This window comes from Marmota marmota, unplaced genomic scaffold (assembly GCF_001458135.2).
Source record: "Marmota marmota marmota unplaced genomic scaffold, marMar, whole genome shotgun sequence".
Taxonomy (NCBI): domain Eukaryota; kingdom Metazoa; phylum Chordata; class Mammalia; order Rodentia; family Sciuridae; genus Marmota; species Marmota marmota.
The window spans coordinates 20,856,825-20,881,345 of NW_026000057.1; the positions used below are offsets into that span (position 1 = coordinate 20,856,825).

At 35.4% G+C, this 24,521-nt stretch overlaps 1 protein-coding gene across 8 annotated transcripts in view; it reads right to left on the minus strand.

Moving 5' to 3' along the window:
- Fam13a (family with sequence similarity 13 member A) overlaps positions 1 to 24,521 on the minus strand; it is a 346,389-nt gene that overhangs the window by 237,793 nt on the left and 84,075 nt on the right. For 7 of the 8 annotated variants that reach the window (XM_048813609.1, XM_048813610.1, XM_048813608.1 and 4 more), the window contains exon 4: positions 5,727 to 5,904. In XM_048813609.1, coding sequence (XP_048669566.1) covers positions 5,727 to 5,904 — 178 coding nt within the window. Of the gene's footprint in view, positions 1 to 5,726; positions 5,905 to 24,521 lie in introns of those variants that run through there. The other variant, XM_048813612.1, reaches the window with a different exon arrangement.

The following is a 24,521-nucleotide window of genomic DNA, read 5'->3' on the forward strand; positions in this document are numbered from 1 at the left end:
GACAGTCACTAGTATGGCAATATGTAAATCAATGGATGTGTAATTGATGTGATTCTGCAATCTGTATATGGGCTAAAAATGGGAGTTCATAACCCACTTGAAGCAAAGTGTGAAAGATGATATATCAAGAACTATGTAATGTTTTGAACAACCAACAATAAAAAAAAAAGAAAATAAGCAAAACATTAATACAAAAATTACAGCCTGAATATATACAAAAAAAAAAGAAATAAAATGAAAAGTGCTTTAGCCAAACTAATCAAGAAAAATAAAAAGATCCATATAAATGAAATCAGAAATGAAAAAGGAGATATTATAACTGATATCATCAAAAGACAAAAGATCATTAAGGACTTATAATCAATGATACACTGACAAATTAGAAAACTTAGAAGAAATGGATAAACTTCTGGGCACATATAATCTACCAAAATTGATCTACCTTGAGGATAAAGAATATCAGAATAGACTAGTAACAAATAACGAGATCAAATTAGTAAGAAAAATTCTCCCAATAAAGAAAAATTTAGGACCAGAGGGCTTCACCACTAAATTTTATAAAAACTTTACAGAAAAACTCTCTTCCCAGAGTATCCCATATAATTAAAGGGAGGGAATCTTTTCAGACTCATTCTAGAAACCAACATTGCACTGATACCCAAACCAGACACAGACACAACAATAAAATTACAGACCACTTTCGCTGGTGAACATAGAAGCAGATATTCCCAATAAAATACAGCAAATTGAATCTAACAGCATGTAAAAAAGATTATATACTATGATCAAGTTACATTTATCCAGTGGGTACAAGGATGGCTCAACATGAGCCAATTGAAAAACATATATCACCAAACAGAAAGGACAAAAGTCATATGATCATCTCAGTAGATTCAGAAAAAGCATTCAGTGAAATCTACTAACCCTTCATGAAAACTTAGGTATAGAAAGAACATACCTCAACACAATGAGGTTCTGCATGACAAACCCACAGTCACCAACATACTGAATGGAAAAAAGCTGAAAGGATTTCTGCTAAGATAAGGAACAAGAAAAGAAAATAAAACTAGATATCAACAACAAGAACTTAAGACATTGTAGAAATACATGGACATTAAACAACATCCTCTTGAGAGTCACCAATGGGTTTAGGAAGAAATTCCAAGGGAAAATAAGAATTTTCTTGAAACAAATGAAAATGAAAACACAACATATCACAAGCATTGAGATACAGCAAAAGCAGTATCACTTCCACCACTCTTATTCAACAATTCTCTGCAATTAGGCAAGAGAAAGAAATAAAAGATGGCTGGATGTATCTTAGTGACAGAGCACTGGCCTCCTGGGATTGAACCCAGGACTACATACACATACACACATGCCCCAAATGAACAAAAAGGAATAAAAGACATACAAATAGAAAAGAAGGAAATCAAATCATCTCTGTTAGCAGATGACATTATTTTATACATAGAAAAAACAAAAGACCCAAGAAACTGTCAGAACTGATAAATAAATATAGTAAGGTTGCAGGGATACAATATTAATATACAAAAAGGTAGCTTTTTGTATATGCCTATAATAATATTTCTGAGAAGGAAATCAAGAAACCAGTCCCATCCACAATATTTAAAACAACTCAAAAACACCTAGAAATAGATTAAACCAAGGAAGTGATTGATTTCTATAATGAAAATTATAAAACTCCAGTAAAATTGAAGAGGATACAAAACAAAAAACAAAAACCAAAACCAGAAAGACATCTTGTGTTTATAGATTGGAAGAACTTTCCTTTGTCAAAATGTACACACTCAAATTGATCTACAAATTCAATGCCATTCCTATCAAAATACCAGTGACATTCTTAATAGAATTATTAAAATTGAGAGAACCACAGAAGACCCCAAATACCCAAAGCAATTCTGAGAAAAAGGAACCAACGTTGGAGGCATTATAATACCCAACCTCAAAATACACTACAAAGCTACGGTACCTGGTATAGAAACAGACACATAGACCGATGGAACAGACTAGAAAATCCAGAAATAAATCCAAGGATGTACAGCCAATTGTTTCTAACAAAGATAGAAAGAACATGCATTGCAGAAAGAAAAATTTCTTCACTGAATTGTGCTGGGAAAACTGTATATCCATATGCAAAGAAACACTGGACGTTGGTCTAGGTAAAAAAAATTTTGGATATGACACCAAAAACAGAGGCAGCAAATGCAAAAATTGATTATTGGGATTACATTAAACTAAAAAGCTTCTGCACAGCAAAAGGAAACAATCAAGAAGGTGAAGAGATGCCAAGCACAGTGGCACATGACTGTATTCCCAGCAACTGGGAAGACTGAGAAGGAATATTTCAAGCTCCAGCCCAGCCTCAGCAACTTAGGAAGGCTCTGTCTCAAAATAAAAAAATTTAAAAAGGCCTGGGGATAAAGCTTAAGTTCCCCTGGGTTTCATCCTCTGTACGAAAGGGAAATAGAGAGGAAGGGAGGGAGGGAGGGAGGAAGGGAGGGAGGGAGGGATGTATGGATGGGTGAGGGGGAGAGAGAGAGCAAGAAGGGATGACTTATAGAATATGAAAAAATATTTTCAAATTCATCTAAAAAGGGATTAATTTCCAGAACACATAAGGAACTCAAATAATTCAACAGCAAAAACACAAATAATCTGATTCAAAAATGGGCAAATGACTTGAATAGATATTTATTAAAAGAAGATATATAAATGGCAGGCAAGTATTTGAAAAAAATGCTCAACATCACTAACCATTAGAGAAATGCAAATCAAAAACTCAGTCAAATATCATTTCACCCCAGTTAAAAAAATATTATCAAAAATAACAAATGCTGGTGAGGATATGGAGAAAGAGAAACTCTTAGTTTCAAACTGTTAGTGTGAATGCAAATAGTCAACCACCTATGGAAGAGTATGGAGATTCCTCAAAAAATGAAAGATAGGACTCCCAAATGATCTAGCCATCCTACTTTTGGTATATATCCAAATGAATAAAATCAACACTTCAAAGAAACACTTGCACTCTCCTGTTAATTGCAGCACTATTCCCAAGATATGGAATCGGCCTAGATGTTCATCAATGTATGAATGAAGAAAATGTGGCATATATACACAATGGAATCAGCAATACAGCCATAAAAAGGAAAGAAATTCTGCCCTTTACTGAAATATGAAATTGCAGGACATGATATTAGGTAAAATAAGTTAGGAAATATTACATATTCTCACTTATGTGTGAAAGCTAAAATGTTGATCTCAAAGAGAGAACAGAAGAGTGGTTACTGGAGCCTGGGAAGGTTGTGGAGGAAGGGGTATCTAGAGAAATGGTTAATGGGTAAAGGGATGCAGTTAAATAGGAGGAATCACCTCTGATGTTCTATAGCATCTTAGGATAACTGTCTTTGACAATAATTAATTGAATACTTAAAATCATTATTAGACAGGATTTTGAATGTTCCCAACGTAAAGAAATGATAAATATCTGAAGTGACAGAGATGTCAGTTACCCTGATCTAATCAATGCAGATTGTACACACTCAATGAAATATATGTACAATTACAATTGGAAACAAAACATATTTAAAAAATTAAAAATAAAATTAGGGAATAGTGATGTATTTCGGTGATAGAGTACTTATCTTGCAGTGCAAGGCTCTGGGTTTGAACCCCAGCACTAAAATCAATCAATTGATCAATCAATCAATAAAATGTAAAATTAAATGAGCAAAGGTGTAACTGTTCTGTGCCTGGCTTACATCAAATACCACACAAACTATTGTTATCTGGGTGCAGTAGCACATACCTGCAGTGCTAACTACTTGGGAGCCTAAGGCAAGGGGATCCCTTGAGTCTGAGAGTTCAAGACTAGGTTAAGCAACATAGTAAGACCCCATCTTTAGAACAGAAATAAAACTATTTTCCCTTATGAACATGGTTGCAAATATCCTTTCCTTTGTTTTGTCTTTTAGTAATTCATATTGAAAGAATTATCTCTGAATGGACAGTTTTCATTTACAATCTTTGTAACATTATGGTTCACTAATAATCTTTTTAACATTTGTGGATTAACTGTGGTCACTGGAGTTGAAGTGTCTGCTTTTCCTTGACCTAGATAGAAGAGCTTGAAGCACAAACTAAATCATGTCCTTCTCTTTAGAAATCAATCAGTTTAATGAGAAAGTAAAATACTTGGTAAGTGCTCAATAAATACTACCTGTTATAACTATATTTCAATGATGAAAGTCCCTTGCACAGATTTCTGTATCCATAAATTTAAAAATACATGCTATTTAGTAGATCAAACAATGTGAATGTACTTAATATCACTAAACTTTATCCTTAAAAATGGTAAATTTTATGTTGTGCAATTTTATCATAGTAAAAAGTAAAATCATAGTAATTAGAACATACAATAAAAACTTATTTATTGATTTTTTGATTGATAAATTAGAACAAGTTACCAGAAATTCCAAATCCAGCCAAATTTATAAATCAGCAGTGATGTATGAATCTGTGTTTAGTGCTCATTAAATAAGCATTCTACTTAAAATTCATTTTTACATATACAAGAACCTAGGGTTTCAAAATTAGTGAATCGTTTTCTACTTACACCTTTATTTCTCACATGTAGATCACCAAAGATTTACTAACAGAAAGGAGTTAAAAGAACAAATACTCTTTACTACCACAGAGCTCTGGAATAAGATGAGAAATCAGGTGAACCAGTGTTTGAGGTATTTATTCATGAGACCCTAACATATCCTATGAAACACCATTACTTAAAAGTTAACAGCTTTAAAATCACAAACAGGATAGTTATCAAGGTAGACCTTCTCTCCAAATAAGGCAGTGACAGGCCAGGATCTATGATCTAAGCCACAGTCTATATTTAGACATTGGGAGGCCTGTAATACTACTAGCTCTGGGCAGCTGAATGAGCCTGAAGATTAATGGAGTTTAATGGAGTGGAGAAGTAGATGCTCTATTAAAAAAATCTTCAGAGAGTGCGAGTGTTCTCTTTCTCTAGAAGAAACACTAGAAGGAATGTATTTGATATCAGAGGCGATTAATAGAAGAGTAAATGACTTCTAGATTGCAAAGATCATGTTTCATATATCAACAATTAGAAAGCTTTAAGGAATAATGGAAAGTAAAACAAAGCTTTACAGAAGTTCTTGTGGCCAGTGATACAGCACTTATCAAAGCTGACAAGTTTATTTATAGTCTAGTTTGATTTCTAGAAAATTAAATTCAGAAAAATAGATGAAGCTGGGGTTACATTTTCTGACACTGACATTCTGCTCATAATTTGCCATCATTAGCAATAATTTGAACTTCATCAATATTAAAATGATTGCTATACCACACTCCTTCCCTTTCTGCTAATTGACATTTCATATTATGAATTTTTTAAATGCCCTTTTTAGAGTATATAAAACTTATCCCCAGAATTTTAAATAGTTATTTGGATTTTTTTTGCAAGTTAGGGTTTCATCAGAAGGCATATTCACCTGATTTCTTCAAAATTCTTCTTCAAAAACAAGGCTAAAATGCCCCAAATCAATGGGACTTCTCCAGTATAAACAGGCTGACTTTTCAGATAAACATATGCTTCCTACATCCCAGTAATTTCACAAAGTAGCAAGCAAAAAAAAAAAATGGAATATGAAGATATTAACAGCAAAACCCCACTAACTTACTGAAAGAAGTTTGGCCCGAACACAGTGGCGAGATTGTGAACATTCATGCGATTCTGCAGGTGATGCTTGGCCACTTTTGTCAAGAACTGGCAGAGGTACTTGAGGAGGCAGTAGTGGGTGTCTGGAAGCTCTCTTATTAAATCTCTTAAACTGTGTTCCTGAGCATCACATCTGCCATCTGGAAAAAAAAAAAAAGAATAAAAAAATGTTCTCAAGTATATTTCACAGGCAACAAAAGCATACAGATATAATAAATCCAAACCTTTTATTCAGAAAAAAATTCCCTAGAGACTAATATAGGCCTTGAGCATTTGATGTTATTAAAGTTTTTAAAATTTAAAAAAATTTTTTTTTGCACTGCTGGAGGAATCTTGTGTGTTGTGCATGCTTGGTAAGCACTCTACCATGGAGCAAGACACCCCAGCTCTTTATTTATTTTTTTTCCACATTAAAGAATTACTAATTTATTCAAGAAATTCTGAACATCACAAGTTTTACTTAGTGTATAAAATGGATTTGTATTTCAATTTTTTGGGTTTTTCCCCAATACGAAAATATTGGTTAGATTTTTATTCCATAGTAAAATTTTTCAGTTGATAAATGTCTTTGAGTTTGTACAAAAAATGAATTAGATCTTGCTGGATTGTCACAAGGGACACTAAACTTACTGATCAGCTACTGTGATGAAAACTGAAGGAAACATAATTTTTATGTAGTTTTGTAATCTTGACAGTTTTCCTCCTTGAACAAACTCGAGTCAGTCTTCTCTGAGCTCTTTTTCAACTAAACCCACATTGGATACGTCCTCAAGAACCTTAGCAAGAATCCCTCATCCTAAATATTCAGTCACTCTGATATCCAAGCAACTAACTTATCTCCCACCATCCTCAGATGGTGTGTGACTATGTTGTTGCCTTCAACAAGACTCTAATTAGGCAGGTTTAACCACAATCACTTCTTACCCCAGATGCTTCCTCTTAGTGATTTTCTATTCACCAACTGTCCTCACTCCACATTTGCTCCTTGGCTATAAAATTCCCACTTTTCACTGTCACATTCCAAGTTGATTCCGATCCTTCCTTCTGCAAAACCCCAATGCAGTAGTTACTGTACTGAATAAAGTCTGTCACCAATCTCTAAGAAGTATGAGAATGGATGACTCTTTAATATTTAATGTGCCATAAATACTAGTCCCCTTTATTGGAGATTTCACCTTTTGTGACTGCAAATACCACAATTGTGATCTGAAAATATTACATAAAAATTACAGAAATAATTAATAAGTTCTAAAGAAATTTGATCATACTGTATTGTTATGACACTTTATAATTAATGTTGTTAATTTCTTACTGTGCGTAATTTATAAATTATATTGCGTCATAGGTGTTTATGGATAGAAAAAACAGTACTAACTGTGGCTGGTACCATTTGTGGTTTCAGGCATCCTCTGGGGGTCTTGGAACATATCCCCCATGGCAAAAAAGGGGACTACTACCATTCAGAATTCAATATGCAACTCTCATACAAAAGTCTAATAATCTTGCATCAAACCAAAGTGTCTGATGATGTGTCAAAAGTCACAGGCGTGCAGATGAAAAGTTTCCCTTAATTTTGGGGATTTGTTTCGCCAATACTTATATACAGTAAAGTTGCTAATGTGTACCATTATGTTCTGGTTTCTGTCAGAGGAAAATACAAATCTTTTATAACAAATAGTTCAGGGGGATAATCCAAATCTACCCCTTTAATAGGCATCTAAAAGAACAAAAGTTTAATTCATATAAATTAATACACAGATTGAATTCTGTAGACTGGTCAGTTTTAGCCAATCAAGTGACTATAAAACTGAACAGTGAGGCAAACAGATCCAAAGAAAGATTAGCTACAAAACATGTGCCTAACATAATGCCACTGACAAAGTGAAAACACACAGAATGTCACATGCAGAAAGGGATAGTGAGTGGCTGCACAGGATCTGAGGGCAAGCTCGGGAACTTCCTGCATGAGGACCTTGGTTCTGCTACCTACTACCTACTACTTACTACCTAGATGACCAAGGTGGTACTGCTTGTGACGATGTTAATCCCCATTGCACTATATTTTTAAGTAGCAGGGATATATGAGAAATTAAAATATTTGGGACTGGGTTGTAGTAGCTCAGTGGTAGATCACTTGCCTTGCATGCGTGAAGCACTGGGTTCGAATCTCAGCATCCCAGAAAAATAAATAAAGATATTGTGTTCATCTACAACTAAAAAAAAAAATTTAAAAAAAGAAATGAAAATAGTTAACTTTGGAGTAATTAAAAACTAACTGATGACACCCTTTTCTCATGTTTATATTATAAACTTAAACAAATATGAACCTATTTTACCCTTTCTCTTTTTTTTTTTAATGGGGACTAATTCAAAATTAGTCTAGTTCGTTTCTCTGTTTAAAACTCTGGTCCAAGTCTCAGCATTTAAGGAGACAAACAACAGGGTTCCAGGCCTCTGGCTTTGAGATGAAACCTCAAACCCTAAGACAGGCAGCGTGTGAAGACACTGGATCAAATAGAATAATATTCAAAATAGTTACCAACTTATGATAATAACATCTTTGAAAAAGAATCAGCACTTTTATTATTTACTTTCGATTTCTTAAATATAATAAATTTACCAGGAAATAAATTTGACAAGTAATGGGAAGGGAAACATATATTTAAAGAGTTATACGCTTAACAAAATAACACATGGCACGAATGCAAGAATCATTAAGTATGTTCTCAAAAGGCAAAAGTAACTGATAAAGAATCACCTTATAACTATTTCCTTCTCCCCCAAAGCAATTCCATTTTCTATGATGGAAGACAGATTCACGGATTCCCTTGCTAGGCAAGGGTGTGAGTATCCTCTACAGTAGCAGCTTTGACAGCAGCACTTTCACACTTAAACCTTAAATAGTTCAAATATACCTTCCCAATCCTTGTTCAGATATATTGACAGTAAAGACCTTAATTTATTAGCATGACATCTCTCCTCACCTCTTTTCATACTGACTAATTATGTGCTAACATACTGAGAATCTATAATTTGTTCTGTTTCCAGAAATACCTGATAAATAACACCATTGCTGCCAGCCTGCCAGAGTCCTACAGACCAGATTTCCTATATCTGAGAACAACAGTTGCTCAGCACCTTCAGGGAAGGCTCATGGAATGCTTAGCGCAGCAGGAGTGAAGCCATAACGGTATAAACGTGACTATTAAGAAGAAACCTTCTGATGTGTGCAAGAAACAAAATTCATAATACAGGTCGAGCATTCCTTATCCAAAATGCTTTGGACGAGAAGTCTTCTTTATTTCAGATTTTTAAATATTTGCATAACACAAGACGATATTTTGAAAACGGGACCCAAGTCTAAGCATGATATTCTCGTACATACCTTATACATATAGCCTGAAGGTAATTTCACACAATATTTTTAGTACACTTGCATTTCAACACAAGAGGTCACATGTGGAATTTTCTACTGTGGTATCACATAGGTACTCAAAAAATTTTGGGGTTTTGGACCATTTCAGATTTGGGATTAAGAATATTCAACCTTCTGGGTGAGGTGGTGCATGCCTGTAATCCCAGCTGCTTGGGAGGCTGAGGCAGGAGGATCATGAGTTCAAAAGCCAGCCTCAGCAATGTGGAGGCACTAAGCAATTCAGTGAGACCCTGTCTCTAAATAAAATACGAAATAGGGCTAGGGATGTGGCTCAGTGATTGAGTGCCCCTGGGTTCAATCCCCAGTACAAAAATAAAATAAAATAAAAGAATGTTCAACCATTAATTGTTATTGCATGTGTTGTTTTTTAAATTGCTCATATTTAAACGTTGCTTCATTTATTCATATTCTTGTATTCATATTGGTAAATACAATGTCTCCCCTCAAGGTCTCACATTATAAAAAAGAGTTAGGAATGATTTTATTTTTATGTACCTTTACCCATAATATAAATTTATTGTACATTATAGGTGATATTTATCTTTCTGTGTCTGACATTCTCTAATAGCAAGGATATAGCACTGCACAAAGCAAAATCCATACATTTATGAAACTTATTCTAATTGATGTGGAAATAGACAATCAAATAAATTTAAAATATATATGCAAAGTGATAAATTAAGTGCTATGAAGAAACACACCGCAGAATAAAAGGGAGTAAAGCAGAGTGATGAGGAAAGGGGAGATGTTATTTCATTCACCATGGTTAGGGACACCCTACTAATATCAGGACACTTAAGCAAAGTTCATGGAAATGGGAAAGTATATTCTCTGCAGAGGAAGTGCCAAGGCCCTGAGGTGGAAGTCTTAGGCCTGGGGCCAAGCAGCAGTGGATGGGGAGAATAATGGGGAATGAGATCAGGAGATGATGAGATGAAGGGCAGATCACTAGTCTGATCAGGAGCCATTGTCCTTTTCTTTTTCTTCACCCCCCCACCCAGTAAGAGTTTTGGGATATGAAGAGACATCATCTGAGGTAAAGAACCACTTCAACTGCTGTGCTGCGTCTAGACTGGAGGACCTTGTTCTGACGCTGGGAGACTAGTAAAGGAAGGATAGTCAGTTCAGAGAAGAAAGGCTGGTGCCCGGACAGCCTGATCATGTGAGATGTAAGATGAGGGTGAATTCTGGATATAGCTGGAATATATCCAGTTTATTATATGAAAAATGCTTGCTTTATATGTGAAAAATACATGTATAAAATAGTCAATCATTCTGCAAATGTTTATGGAGTGACTAACTCTGTGCCAGGTGTCATTCTAAACATTTTGGATACATCAGTAAACAAAGCAGAGATCTTTATCCTCAGGGAACTTGCCAACTATGATTAAATAAGATTGTTAGAAAGGTATGATTGAGAATGCATTGAATGTATGTAAAGTTAAAAATCCACCAACTGGCATATGCAAGCTCTCTCAGAGTCAGAAGTTGAGTTTTAACCATCTTTTAAATGCCTTTAATGTCTTCCATATAAAAAGTGATGATCAACAGTTAAGTAGAGGAAGGCCAATAAGAGGAGGGAAGAGGAAAGGGAAATGGGGAGCACTAGGGAGTAAAACGGAGTAAATCAAATTCCATACATTTAATTTAATGGGAATGTTAATTCATTTTTGACAAACCGTAGCTGTTTAAATTCTGGGAGGTTTGTGAGGGGAGAAGTTTTAATAAAAGCCTACAAGAATGTGCACAAAATGTTTTACATGAGAGTAAGCAAAAGATGAATTATCTTTCTTTCTAAATATGCATTTACATATTTTTGTTAAAATGATTTTGTTAAAATGAACCCAACTGTTATGTATAGCTCTAATGATCTGATAAAGAAATTCTGAAAAAAAATGTGATGATCAAGAAATACTTTTAATAGAATAATACACACTTCTAAGATACAGTAAGACAAACTAGCATAGGAATAAAGTGAGCTATATCTCTCAATTTATGTTAAGGAAATATGTAACAATTAGTCCAATTATAGAACTACCTGGGAGGTGGTCATTGGATTCAAACAGTACTTAAATGAAAAGAAAAGTTGCTTTTAAAGATGGGCTGGTGGGGCCTGATTGTAGACCCAGCTACTCTGGGAGCTGAGGTAGAGAGGATTGCTGGAGTTCCAGGGGGTTCAGGCCAGCCCAGGCAACACACCAAGACCCTGACTTAAAAAAAAAAAAGGCACAGAGCCTCAGAAATAAAAGCAAAATGTACCATGCAAATGTACTAACATATTTTGATGTTATAAATTTGCAGTTATTTCTAAAATTCAACTGGAATAAAAATGAGAACAATATAATATAGTTCATAAATCCACAAGTTTTAAGAAAATTTTGCAGATGGGAATAATGGTTCATAATTGAAATAGTCACCATTTTCTTTAACATCCATCTTTTTCTAGGCCAAGAACTACCTTTTCCCATTAGTGCAAAGTACCCCTTCAAATTATTCAAGTTTTTTCTGAGAGTTTTCATTAAATTTGACCCATTCCTCAATTGAAAATATAACATATAATTAGCACAGTGTACGGAGTATACAGAGAAATCTACTCAGCACTTATAAAGACCATAAATACTTTTTGTTCCAGGGGAAGGGCAAACACTGAACCATGTAACAAACATTTGCTCTCATTAACAAAAGATTGTGATCCTGAGCAACAATGGTGCACCTATATCACAGCACACAAAGCAGGACAGAACCTAACTCTGTGACATTTGTCCCAGTGCTTTCCACAGGCCTCTGTTGTCCAATGGGCATGAGGTTGTGTTATACTTGTAATCAGCCTTAAGGAGAAATGATCATTATTACAGGGCACCTAACACTATGTTCTCACACACAAAACACTTTAAGCAATGTTATCTGAATCAATAAACAAGAAAATTGTTGAGTAGTGGGAGGTGGGAATCTTAATTCATTTTTGACAAACCGTAGCTGTTTAAATTCTGGGAGGTTTGTGAGGGGAGACATTTTAATAAAAGCCTACAAGAATGTGCACAAAATGTTTTACATGAGAGTAAGCAAAGAATGAATTATCTTTCTTTCTAAATATGCATTTACACTAGAAGGTGGGGGTGGGGAGGAGTGTCTGAAATGTCAGCTCCACTGGATCAGACTGGGTTTGACTTCTGCAATCACTCTCCAGGAACAGAATTGCCTCTCTAAAGTGAAGAGAAGCGGATGGAGACAACTTAATTACAACTTTAGTTTAATGGAACCAGCATTTTCCTGGGCAAAAGGTGAAGTTACACCTTTACAAATCTCTGGTAACCCGTGACCATGACAAGGTTCTCAAAGGCCTCACATACATTCTCAAAGGAGAGCATGATAAAGTGACTAATAAAAATTAATAAATGACAGTCTGTCCTTAAACATTATTAATGGAACTACAAATCTTATCATTCTGATTAGACTCTGCAAGATACAGAGGTGTATTTATTGCTCAATTACCTGATATTTACACTGTACCTCTTCTGCAAGAGCAAAGACCTGCAGAAAGAACCATCAAGCAGGTGATCCTTTTAGTCTTACAACCAGAAATGACTCTCAATGACACCCACACAGTAGCACAGCAGATTTATTTTGTGGATATTTATAGGGTGCTGGATGCTTGTCAGTGGGGCAGGTGGCATGAATAAAAATGTGTGAAAAATCTTACCTAATGTCAAAATTGGGAGCACTGAATCTAGGCTCGATCTTAGACACCTGCTTTTAACAGCTGAATAAACTGCATAAAAATATAAGTACAAAGTAGACTAACATATTTTGATGTTATAAATTTGTGCTTAGGAAGGGGAGCCTCCCACAAGATAACACACTAATCTTGAACAATACTGGCAAAGGCCCAACTAGTAAGGTGTGGCTTTCTTCGTAAGTCCAGTGCTTTATTAAGTGGCCAAAGTACAGTTAATGTATAATTTTGACAGAAATCACATTGGTGCCGGTTGTTTTTTCCCTAGGTATTATTGATTAAATGCTCAGCTGTAAGTGACATCTAAATGGATCTGGTATCACCTGAGTTAGACCAGCAAGACTAAAGTTATTTAAACCTATTTCACATGTCCTCCTTTTCTCCCTTCAGGATCTCAAATTATTCATAGACCCAGTACAAAAGGTTGTTTCTAGATGGGCACAGTGGCAACCGGGGAGGCTGAAACAGGAGGATTGCAAGTTTGAGGCCAGCCTCAGCAACTTAGGCCCTAAACAACTTAGTGAAACTATAGGTCTCAGAATTTTAAAAAATATATATGAAGGGCAAAGGATGTAGCTTAGTGGTAAAGCACTTCTGAGTTAAATTTCCAGTCCCCACTCACCCCGCAAAAAGGTTATTTCTATGGGTTCAGTAAAGCTTAACAGAGTTAGGCTAGAGATGAAGTGATGAGCAAGCTAATCATGTGGAATCTCTTCAAACTGATATCATGTAAACAAATTTTCAATATTTATTTCATGTGGGTTGACTTTCTATAATACAAATTGTATACTTTTAAGATAATTTATTTGTTGGATGTTTTATCTTTCTTTCAGTTCAAACCAAATAAGATGCTCCACTCATAAAAGCATCAGGGAAAAATGAATGTACTGAGAATTTCACCCAGTTTACAACAATTCATTCTTAAATTCCCAATAGTTATTATCTTTGTGGCCTTGGAGCTGTTGGGTCCTCTCTCTTTATTCTCTTCAAGCTCTTAATCTTCCTGCTATTAAGAAAAAAATTCTATTACTTTTACTATGAGAATAGCTAGAATATAAAAAGACAGAAATAACAGGTGTCAGCAAGGGTGTGGAGAACTTAATCATTCATTACTAATGGGAATGTTAAATTGTATAGCTACTTAAGAAAACAGTTCTTCAAAATGTTAAACATATCATGAAAGTTACCATATGATGTCGCAACTAATGAGGTAAACACCCAAGAGAAATAAAAACACACGGACTTACAAAAACTTATACATGCCAGTCCTGAGCAAAAAGAGCAATGCCTGGGGGCATCACAATACTTCAAAATATACTACAGAACCACAGTAACAAAAATGGCATGGTGCTGGCATGAGAACAGACATGCAGACCAATGGAACTGAAGACACAGAGTCTGGATAAAAGTACCAAAAACATACACAGGAGAAAAGGCAGTCTCTTTAACAAATAGTGCTTGGAAAACTGGCTATCCATATATAGAGTAAAATTAGATCCCTATTTCTCACTCTGTACACAAATAAATTCAAAATAGATCAAAGACCCAAATATAAGACCTGAAGTTTGAAACTGCTAGAAGAAAACATAGGGGAAATATTCAACACATAGATACAAGCAATGGCTCCTTGAGTAGAACTCCAAAGGCCCAGGAAATGACAGCAAGAATTGATAAACGAGATTGCACCAAATTAAAAGCTGCTGCATGGCAAAACCATCAGAAGAAATCAGAGTGGAGAAACAGCCTACAGAACAGGACAAAATCTTTGCCATCTGCTTCTCAGACAAAGGATTATTATCCAGAACATATAAAGAACTCAGAAAAGTAACACTAAGGAAAAAAATTCAAAAAACAAATAACCCAATCAGTAAGTGGACAAATAAACTGAACAGACACTATCAAAAGAAATATGAATGGCCAATAAGTATATACAAAAATGTTCAAAATTTATTAGCTATCAGGGGAATGCAAGTCAAGGCTACATTGAGATTATACTTTATCCAGAATGGCAATTATCAAGAATACAAAAAACAATAAATGCTGATGAGGAGGCAGGGTTTGAAAAGGAACCCTTACACATTTTTGGCGGGAATGTAATTTAGTACAGCCAGTATGAAAATAAGTATGAAGGTCCCTCAAAAAATTAAAAATATAAATTTTATGATTCAGCTATATCACTCTTTGGTATTTAATCCGAAAGAATTCAAGTCAGCACACTACAGAGATACCTGCATACCCATGTTTATCACAGTACAATGAATAATAGCCAAGTTATCAAATTAGCCTTGGTATCTGTCAATAGATGAATGGATAAAGGAAACGTGATATATATATTTGGATGTTACACACACACACACACACACACACACATAATGGAGTTTTATTCAGCTATAAGGCAGAACAAAACCATGTCATTTGTAGGAAAATGGATGGAACTGGAGATCATCATATTAAGTGAAACAAGAAAATAAAACAGACATAGAAAGACAACTACTTCATGTTTTTTCTCATCTGTGAAATCTGAAAGGGAAAAAAGATGACATGAAAATAGAAGGGAGACTATTAGACAAGAGGAAGGGGATCAGAGGGAGGAAAGAGGAAGGTAAGGGATGGCAATGGGGTTGGATATGATCAAAGTATGTTATATATGTGTGTGTGTATGCATATATTCATAAATATGCCACAATGAAACTCATTATTCTGCATAATTAATATGCATTAATAAAAATCTTGTTTGTAACCACATTATTCACCAGAGCCATGATGTGGAAACAACCAAATATCTACCAATAGATGAATAAATAATGAATGAATGTGAGACACAACAGAAAATTAACCAGTCATAAAAATGAATGAACTACTGATACAGGATACAACATGGATGAACCTTGAAACATTATGCTAGGTCAAGGAATCAGTCACAAAAGGCCACATATTATGTGAGTCTATTTAAATGAAATGTCCGTAATAGGAAAATCCATACAGGCGGAAAGAATGTGAGCATCTGCCTAGAAGTGGGGTGGTGGGAAGAGGAAGGAATGGGGAGTAACTGCTAATGGGCATATGAGTCTCTTTTGGGAATCATTAGAATGTTCTAAATTAGATAGTGGTGATGGTTACACTCTGTGAATATACTAACAGCCACTGAATTGTACACTTTACAACACAGTCAATTTTATGTAAGGTAATTTACATCTTAATAAAACTGATAAACAGAAGTTCTGTTTGCTTTAAAATCAAGCTTGGGAAAAAGAAAATCAGAGAAGACCTTTCACTTAAAAATGATAGATTGCCTCAGTTAAAGATGAGAGCATCTACTTTTCCTCCTAATGCCCCAATAAAATGACAATAAAATAACTTTTAAAGGAATAAGTCTTCACAGATAAAAAGAAAAGCATAAAAAATGTCAGCAGAGAGATTCCAATACATGTACCTACGCACGTAGGCACACAGACAGGCACTTCAGGCCAGTTGTTCCTACACGGAATGACTTTGCTCAGTCAGTTTCTCTTTCCCAAACTTGCATGACTTCACCTCCTACTTAATACTATCTCACAGAGTCAAAGGTCATCACATGAAAAATATATGGATACGTGTACTCTGCAAAGAAAATATCTGGTTATCAGGACCTATAATTTTAAAGGTCATGGGAAGTTATAAATACAAATAAGATGTTTTCCTGTCACATGGACCTAGATGGAAGCAGACCAGCTGGTTGTCCTGGTCCTACACTTCTGACTCGTGGCACCTTGGCAGATACGTACACACCAACCCTTTGCTTCTGGCCTGGGTTTAGGTCTTTATCTAGAAAAAAGAGAATAGTTTATATGTTTGGCATTGCTTATAGAAAACCTAAACGGTGCATAATGAAAACCCAAAGGGCTTAAACTGGAGTTTAATATAATCATTCTGTTTTTCATAGAAATAAAATTTTGTGAGGACTGAATAATTTCAAAAGAAAAGATGCTTCTCAGTAAGAAGGAATGCCTAGAAAAGTAAATATATGCTTCCCAGGAAGCTCACTTTCTAAGGAATGACGATCACTAGAATATAATAATACCTGCATAGTAATTTAAAATTTGCAAGGTAAAACCACTCAGTTTGAGGTTTCAAACAATATATATGGTATTCTGGTGGCCTAGATAAAAGATAAGCTTAACTCCAAGTTATCTCCAAGTGAGTTACAGGAAAAATAGAACTCAAGTCTCTGGTGGCCTACACCAGCTCATTAAACTCTCCTTTTTTACAATTGGCTATTGTACTGATTAAAATGATTAATTAAGGTGATTTAAGTAAAACAGTTGCTGTCTAAATTCTATATTGAATGCTCATAAGCTAAAATTCACAGGTATTTAACTCTCACATATTGTTTGCATAGCTGCCATTATTAAAATTCTATTCCATTTAAAATCAGACATGGAGGGGCTGGGGTTGTAGCTCAGTTGGTACATCATTTGCCTTGCAACTGTGAGGCACTGGGTTCAATCCTCAGCACCACATTTAAAAAAAAAATAAATGTATTGTATCTGTCTACAACTAAAAAATTTACAAAAATAAAAAAAAAATAAAATCAGGCATGGGAAGTATAAAAAGCAAGGGACATTTTTCACTTAAAGAGATGGCTTGATCATATGCATTTATCTAATCTTCCCAAGACTCCATTAAAATGATACTATAATATTTTAAAAGTATAAGCACCCAAGGATAGAAACACAAAACAGAAAATGTGAAATAGATGATTTCAGAGACATAGGAAAGTTGAAAGTGTACACCAGGAACTGAAAACAAACTGCTTCAAGGCCTGCCAGGCTCAGAGACCCCTTCAACACCCCCTGCATCCAGCAAGCATGCTCTCAGGAAGGAGGGCTGAGGCTCAGTCTCTGGAAATGGCAAAGGATCTTTGGACAGTTCAGATAGGTAAGGACACAGATAAAAATGTGAGCATCAGTGAATGTCAGGTAAGAAATAATAAACCCATCAGCAAGCACAGAACACTCTCTCCTCCCACTCCTGCTCTGGAGTAACTTATCTGTTAAATAAAAAATATGTTCACATACTGACACCTGGGGGTACCCACTGAAGCAGCTAGATTCCTGGCTCTACCCTCTAAATCTAAAGTGAAGCGAGGCAGTAGATAAATCCCAGTCTCTACTGACAAAATGTTATTCTTAAATTTAGACAGTCAAGAATCACTGTACATTTGAGTTAAAGGGACACAAAAGGAAAACCTAGAAAAAATCTAAAGACAGGAAAAAGAGAAACAACAGCAATAACAAGAAATCCTTGTTATTATCCTTAGAAAAATAAAACTAGAATGCTATAAACCAAGAACAGACTGCTTTGAAAAAGCAATAGAAAATAAGAATGTTCTGGATATTAAAAACATGAAAGGTAAAAAATTTTTTTAAAAAGCACCTTGAAAATATATTTGAGGAAGTTTCATAAACAGCTGAATTAAAAGACAGATATAAGACATTTAAAGGTACTGTAATATAGGAAAGATGATACAAGAAAAATTTTCAGCAAAAGATATTTTCCAAATTGAAGAATTCATTTGGTGGTCAGCAGAATGGATTGAAGGAAAATAAATAAATAAAAAGACTCCAGGAAATAGCAGGTTCAAGAAAGGAGACTGGTGAGGGAAAGCTCAAGAAGACACCGGCCACACACCCAGAGGGAGTTCAAGTAAAACAGTCCCCATGAAGAATCTCTCCAAAAATAAAGAATTGATACATTATGTGAAATTTTTGAATAGCAAAAAGTTAATGGTGGACTTGGTGGAGCAGCTTGGAAAAAACCTGTAGATAGGTTTATAGAAAACTATAGGAATTAAGAAAAATAAAAAGACAAATATAAGCACCACAAAATACATCTTATTATCTCATACATGAACACATTCTTGCATAGCCATGGCAAGTTGAACATTAATTATGAATTTGACTAAAACTATGTCATAACAATACTGGATGAAATTGTTTGAAATAAATGACAAATTTAATCACTAATTCCATATATTTCATAAGCAAAAGCTATGAAATAATGTCACATTATTAAATGAAAGCAACTACCAAAAGTGATAGCTAACCCCATTTAAAACTAATTTTGGGGCTGGAGTCGTGGCTCAGTGGCAGAGCACTTGCCTGGCATATGTGAGGCACTGGGTTCGATCCTCAGCACCACATACCAATAAATAAATTTTTAAAATAAATAAATAAATAAAACTAATTTTCTCTGGAAAAGTCAGCAAAGACAGAGAGGTCTGCCAAAGGGTAGGGTAATGGTCTCCTGGTGTTCTTTATGTCTTCCTATTTTATTTTATTCTTGTTTATAAAGACATACGCATTTATTTGCTAATTTTATGTGCATTTTGTTATTGTTGTTGTTGTTGTTTTGGGTTGTTTGTATTTTTGAGACAAGGTCTATGTTGTCCAGGCTGGTCTCAAACTAGTGGGCTCAAATGATCCTCTTGCCTCAGTCTCCCAAGTAGCTGTGACTATAGGCACATGTGTCATGATGCCTGGCTGAATATATTTTAAATAAAGAACAATATTTTCATTGAAGATGATAAATTTTATTTAGGGTAATAAAATGACTTAGGAATATACCAAATAGGATTTGATTAATAATTTTTCTGGAAGCTTACCAAGTTCAATTACATACACCTCCTAGCACACATGCACACTACACTCACTATTCTAATCATATGCCTGTGATTGTCCTTCCTCACACAGTCCTTGCTACCTGAAGAGCATACCATCTGCAGGCCCCACTCAAACACTACCTTCTCTTCCTTAACCCCTCTGATCATCTGACTTAGGAATGATTATTTTTTCTCTCTCTTTTAATTTCACTTTATTCTGTATATCTTGTGTATATGTTGTATTTCATAACAAAACTGTAAACTTATTGGCAGGACAGTGTCCTCATTTTATTATGTGAGCAATAAAGTGTCAAATCTAATGCCTTTACCCCAACTGGACAACTGATTAACAATTTATTAATTCAATATAAAAAAAAAACATTCCTTTGCTATACATAACATGCAACATATATTTACAGGTTTAAATTTTCATTAGAATTATATAGAATATAACAAAATTACTGATAGTTGGTAGTAAATCCAAAAATATTCCCAAAGAATTTATGAAAAGTTTAGTCCATCTTGTATTATTCACTAGCTCAACCAACAATCAGAAGTTCAATTAATTTGGACAAAAATTTTGGAAACTTCATCTTAACTCCAAATGGAAACCCATTTATCCTTCTCCTTCCTCTTTCCCAATCACTGAGCAGCTAAGTGCTAATTACTCTGTACTGTTTTGTGGAAAGTAGTTAGAATAGACAAAAGGTAAAGAGGCCAATTTCAAGTTTGAAAGTGAAAAAAAATGGAAGAACCATATTAAATGATTGTCTTCTCATAACCAAGAAATCAAGGGCAGGGAGTGGGAGCTGAGCATGAGGGGGGACAGAAGTGTTCCTAAAGAAGACAGCATTAGAAATGTACTGCGATGGATCTTCCTCCTAAGCATTGACCTTCATTGTACTCATCTATTCGCTGAGCTTCTCATCAGCGACCCCCAGTAAACTTCCCTCTTGACTTCCATTACTTTCATAAGGGAGCAATTGTATTTCCCTTTTTTTTCAATAAAAACAGCTGGACCTCAGAGACAGAAAATTAGTAAAGCCCTCACAAGAAGATCATATCCTTCCAACAGCATCTGAATCGTCGGGCTAAGTCCCAATTCCTCTGGAAGTAGGAAGGTGCATTAGTCAACCACAGGAAGTTCCTAGAAAGTTGTAGACTATTTCTTTACTTCAGGACAAAAGATCGGGTTGGACAGGCTATCGAATTTTAAACTGCTACCACTCCTTCTAAGGGCTCTCTATTCTAGGAACGATGGAAAAGATGTGAATCACTGAAGACAAAAGAACACCATTTGCTTCAGATCTCCCAAAGCACAAGTTTGTTGGGAGCTCTCCCTGGTGCAACTAAAACGCTGCCTCAAAAGCACCTTCTGATTTATTGGTATCCATGCCCAAGTCGGACACACAGTCCTTTTCCACGAGGGACCTCCTGGTTCCATGTACCTTCCCTAGGAGAGGGACAACACTTTCCTCACTACTTTTCAAGTCAATTAAGCTCAAAACCTTAGGGTTATCTTTGACTCCTTTCTTACTCTCATTATCTATTTCTCAGCCACCATATTCTGTTCATGGTTTTTTCCCTAACATCTCTGGCAACCTTCTTTTAATATCGCATTACTAGTTTCTATTTGAAATGATGAGGAAAATTTTGGAAATGTGTAATGGATGTACAACACTGCCAAGGTTCTTCATGCCACTGAATCATGCATTAAAAATGGTTAAAATGGGGGATGTAGCTTAGTGATAGGGCACTTGCCTGGCATGCCCAAGGACCTTGGTTTGATCCTCAGAAACACACACACACACACACACACACACACACGAGACTATTACTCAGCAATAAAAGAGAATAAAATCATAGCATTTTCAGGTAAATGGATGGCTNACACACACACACACACACACACACACACACACACACATATATATATATATATATATATATATATATATATATATATATACATATACACACATACACACACAGTAAATGTTATGTTATATATGTTTTTACAATTTTTAGAAAATCTCACTGCCAACCATTTAAGTGAATCAGGTCCTTAGGACCACCATCGAGATATTTCTACTGGTTTTCTATTTGTTCCCCCTGTACCTCTCCATTCAACCAGCACTGTCTAAAATATTCAATGGTATGACTTATTTCTTCAAGTAATTTACTATTTATAGATAAACAGTAGTGCCTTCACCTAATATTCAAGACTTTATACCTTTTGGTCTCAACCTGCCTTTTCAATCCTATCTTTTGTTAATCTTCCACTGCCATGGGTAACTGATTATAGGAGAAAATTCTGTCTTACGATGCTTTTGCTCATGCCCTTCCCTCACCTAAAAAGATTTTCCTCTATTCAAGTTAAGTTCATGTACCCCACTTCTACTTTTTCCACAAAGTATTCTCTGACCACCATAATCCAGGATCATATTACTCTTCCCTTCTTAGTTACCACTGACTGTATGTTCTTATCATTCACTTGAGGCACTGAAGAACATATCTACTTCCTCAAACTGCACACCCCTTAAAATAAGGATCTTGAATTTTTAATCTTTTATTTGTATTATCCAGTGTCTAGGTAGAAGTTAACAAAAACAATATCAATAGACTGATTTGATTCCAGTCATCAACAACCATGACTATCCAGTTATGAGATAGAAATATTTTCCTTTATATTTGCATAGGTTCAGCTTGACATGGCTGCAGCCATCTTAACTACTGCCAGATCCTGGTCAGTTTTTGCTGCATAGTTTCCCAGGAAATTATAAACAGACAAAACCATTAGAATGGTATGGGAAGCTTTACAACCTGACCCTGGTGTCAGGAACGTGGCTGACTCTCAAGATCCTTCAGAGTCTCACTTAAATGAGTTGTCCAAGCCAGATCCCTGACAGAAACAAAGATTCTGCCAAAAGTCAACTGTAGAAGGAAAAGACATACTTAATCTTTTTTTTTTTTTTTGCTACCGGGTATTGAACCTAGGGGTACTTAACTACTGAACCACATTCCCCAGCCCTTTTTTGTATTTTATTAGAGTCAGGGTCTCCCTGAGTTACTGAGGTCATCTTTGAACTTGTGACTTGTGATCCTCTTGCCTCAGCCTTTTGAGCCAGTGGGACTACAGGCATGTGCCACCGTGCCCGGCATAAAGGACCCACTTAGTCTTGCTGCTGCCCAGGAAGGCACTTCTGTCAGTAAGTGCCCAACCAACTGCACTCTATTCCGTTTGGCCTCTTTTCTTAGGTCTCATGGCATCTTGGAGCTGGTTCTCATACACTGGCACCAGGTTGTTCTGGAACAATTACAGAAGATTTTCAATAGGGAGCATTCAAATAAAAGATTTCCAGTTAATCCTAAATTAAATGAATCCTACCCTACAATATTTTTATTGCTTACAATTCATACCTATTTCCAAGACACACCTGACATGATAAAACATAAAAAGTTCATACACTGCTGACTTGCTAAAATAAAGATAAAAGATCAAAAGTCATGGAATATGCCACTCAGATCATTACACGGCAAACTTCAATTTAAGAAGGTGAATTGTTGCAATGAGAGATAAGCTTACATGACAAAAGGAAAGGATCATCACTGAAGGTCCTTTAGAGTCTCTTAAATGTGAATTGTCCATACCAGGCCTCTGACAGAAACACACACTCTGGTAGAAGTCAACCATAGACAAAAGTCTATTAGAAGTCCTGGTATGCAGGTATATTGATTTGCTAATTTAAAACGATATGATCTCAAAGCTTCAGATACCAGGCAAGTCCAAAGCTGTTTATCTGTAATAAAAACAAATGAACCCAAATAGTTTTACCCCACACAGAGGACTGAAGGAGATCTATAAGATGGTGAACAGTAGGGGCGTTCACAGGCAGCATCCAAACTATTGTCAATTTGCAGGTTGGGTTTGGCTTAAATGTGTGAAAAAAAAAACCACTTATTTTTGGCTCCAGAATTCCATCTTACAAATAATGGAAGAGAGGAGTTGGATCACCAGAGACTGCATAAAAAGACAATCTTTATTCACTATACTCTTCCTCTTCTCATTCTCCTATAACTGGGTCTCATCCCCAATCCAGAACCATTCCTGACCCCAGCCTCTGTTCCTTTCTATAGCTCAAGATGGTAGTAAAATCTTCAATCATCTGGCCCTTCTTTGAGTCTTATATTTTGTGGGACTCCTGTGTGTGATTATAATTAAAATGGTTGTCTTCCTTCAAAGGATAGAATGTTCATCTCGTCCCTATACGTCCCTATACTTGCTTTTATATACATAATCAACATTTTTTTTTAACAGTGCCAGGGTTTGAATTCTGGGGCACTCTAACCACTGTGGTCCATCCCCAGCCTTTTTATTGTTGAGACAGGGTTTCAGTAAGTTGCCAAGACTGACTTCACACCTATGATCCTCCTGTTTGAGCCTCCAGAGTCACTTGGATTACAAGTGTGCCATTGCACCTGGCTACACAATCTACAGTTTGGACACCTAGGAACCATATAATTAAGAAGAAAACTTACAGAGAAGATCTACATTATAAAAAAATCATAACTATAAATTATATCCAAAATACTAAAGCAATGCATGCTTGTCAGATGAAAACTATTCTAGGACATATGATAAATGCTTTTGAAATTCATGTGATTTTTGAATATAGAGTAATTCAGAATACTACTGAATAATATTAAGAATACTAAAAATACTTGATTACTAAACATTTTGTATCAATTGTTTAAAAATGATTTTCAAAACTTTGTCTTAAAACTTCTCGCCCGTGACCTGAGTTACTTCCTTGAAATGCTCATATGTATAAACATGAAAACGTTCAGTTTCCAATTAACAAGTTGTAAACACATGTTACTTAACAAATGCCACTGGCTGAGAAAGTTTAAAAGCACTGTAGAAAACCATAACAAATTGTTCCATAAC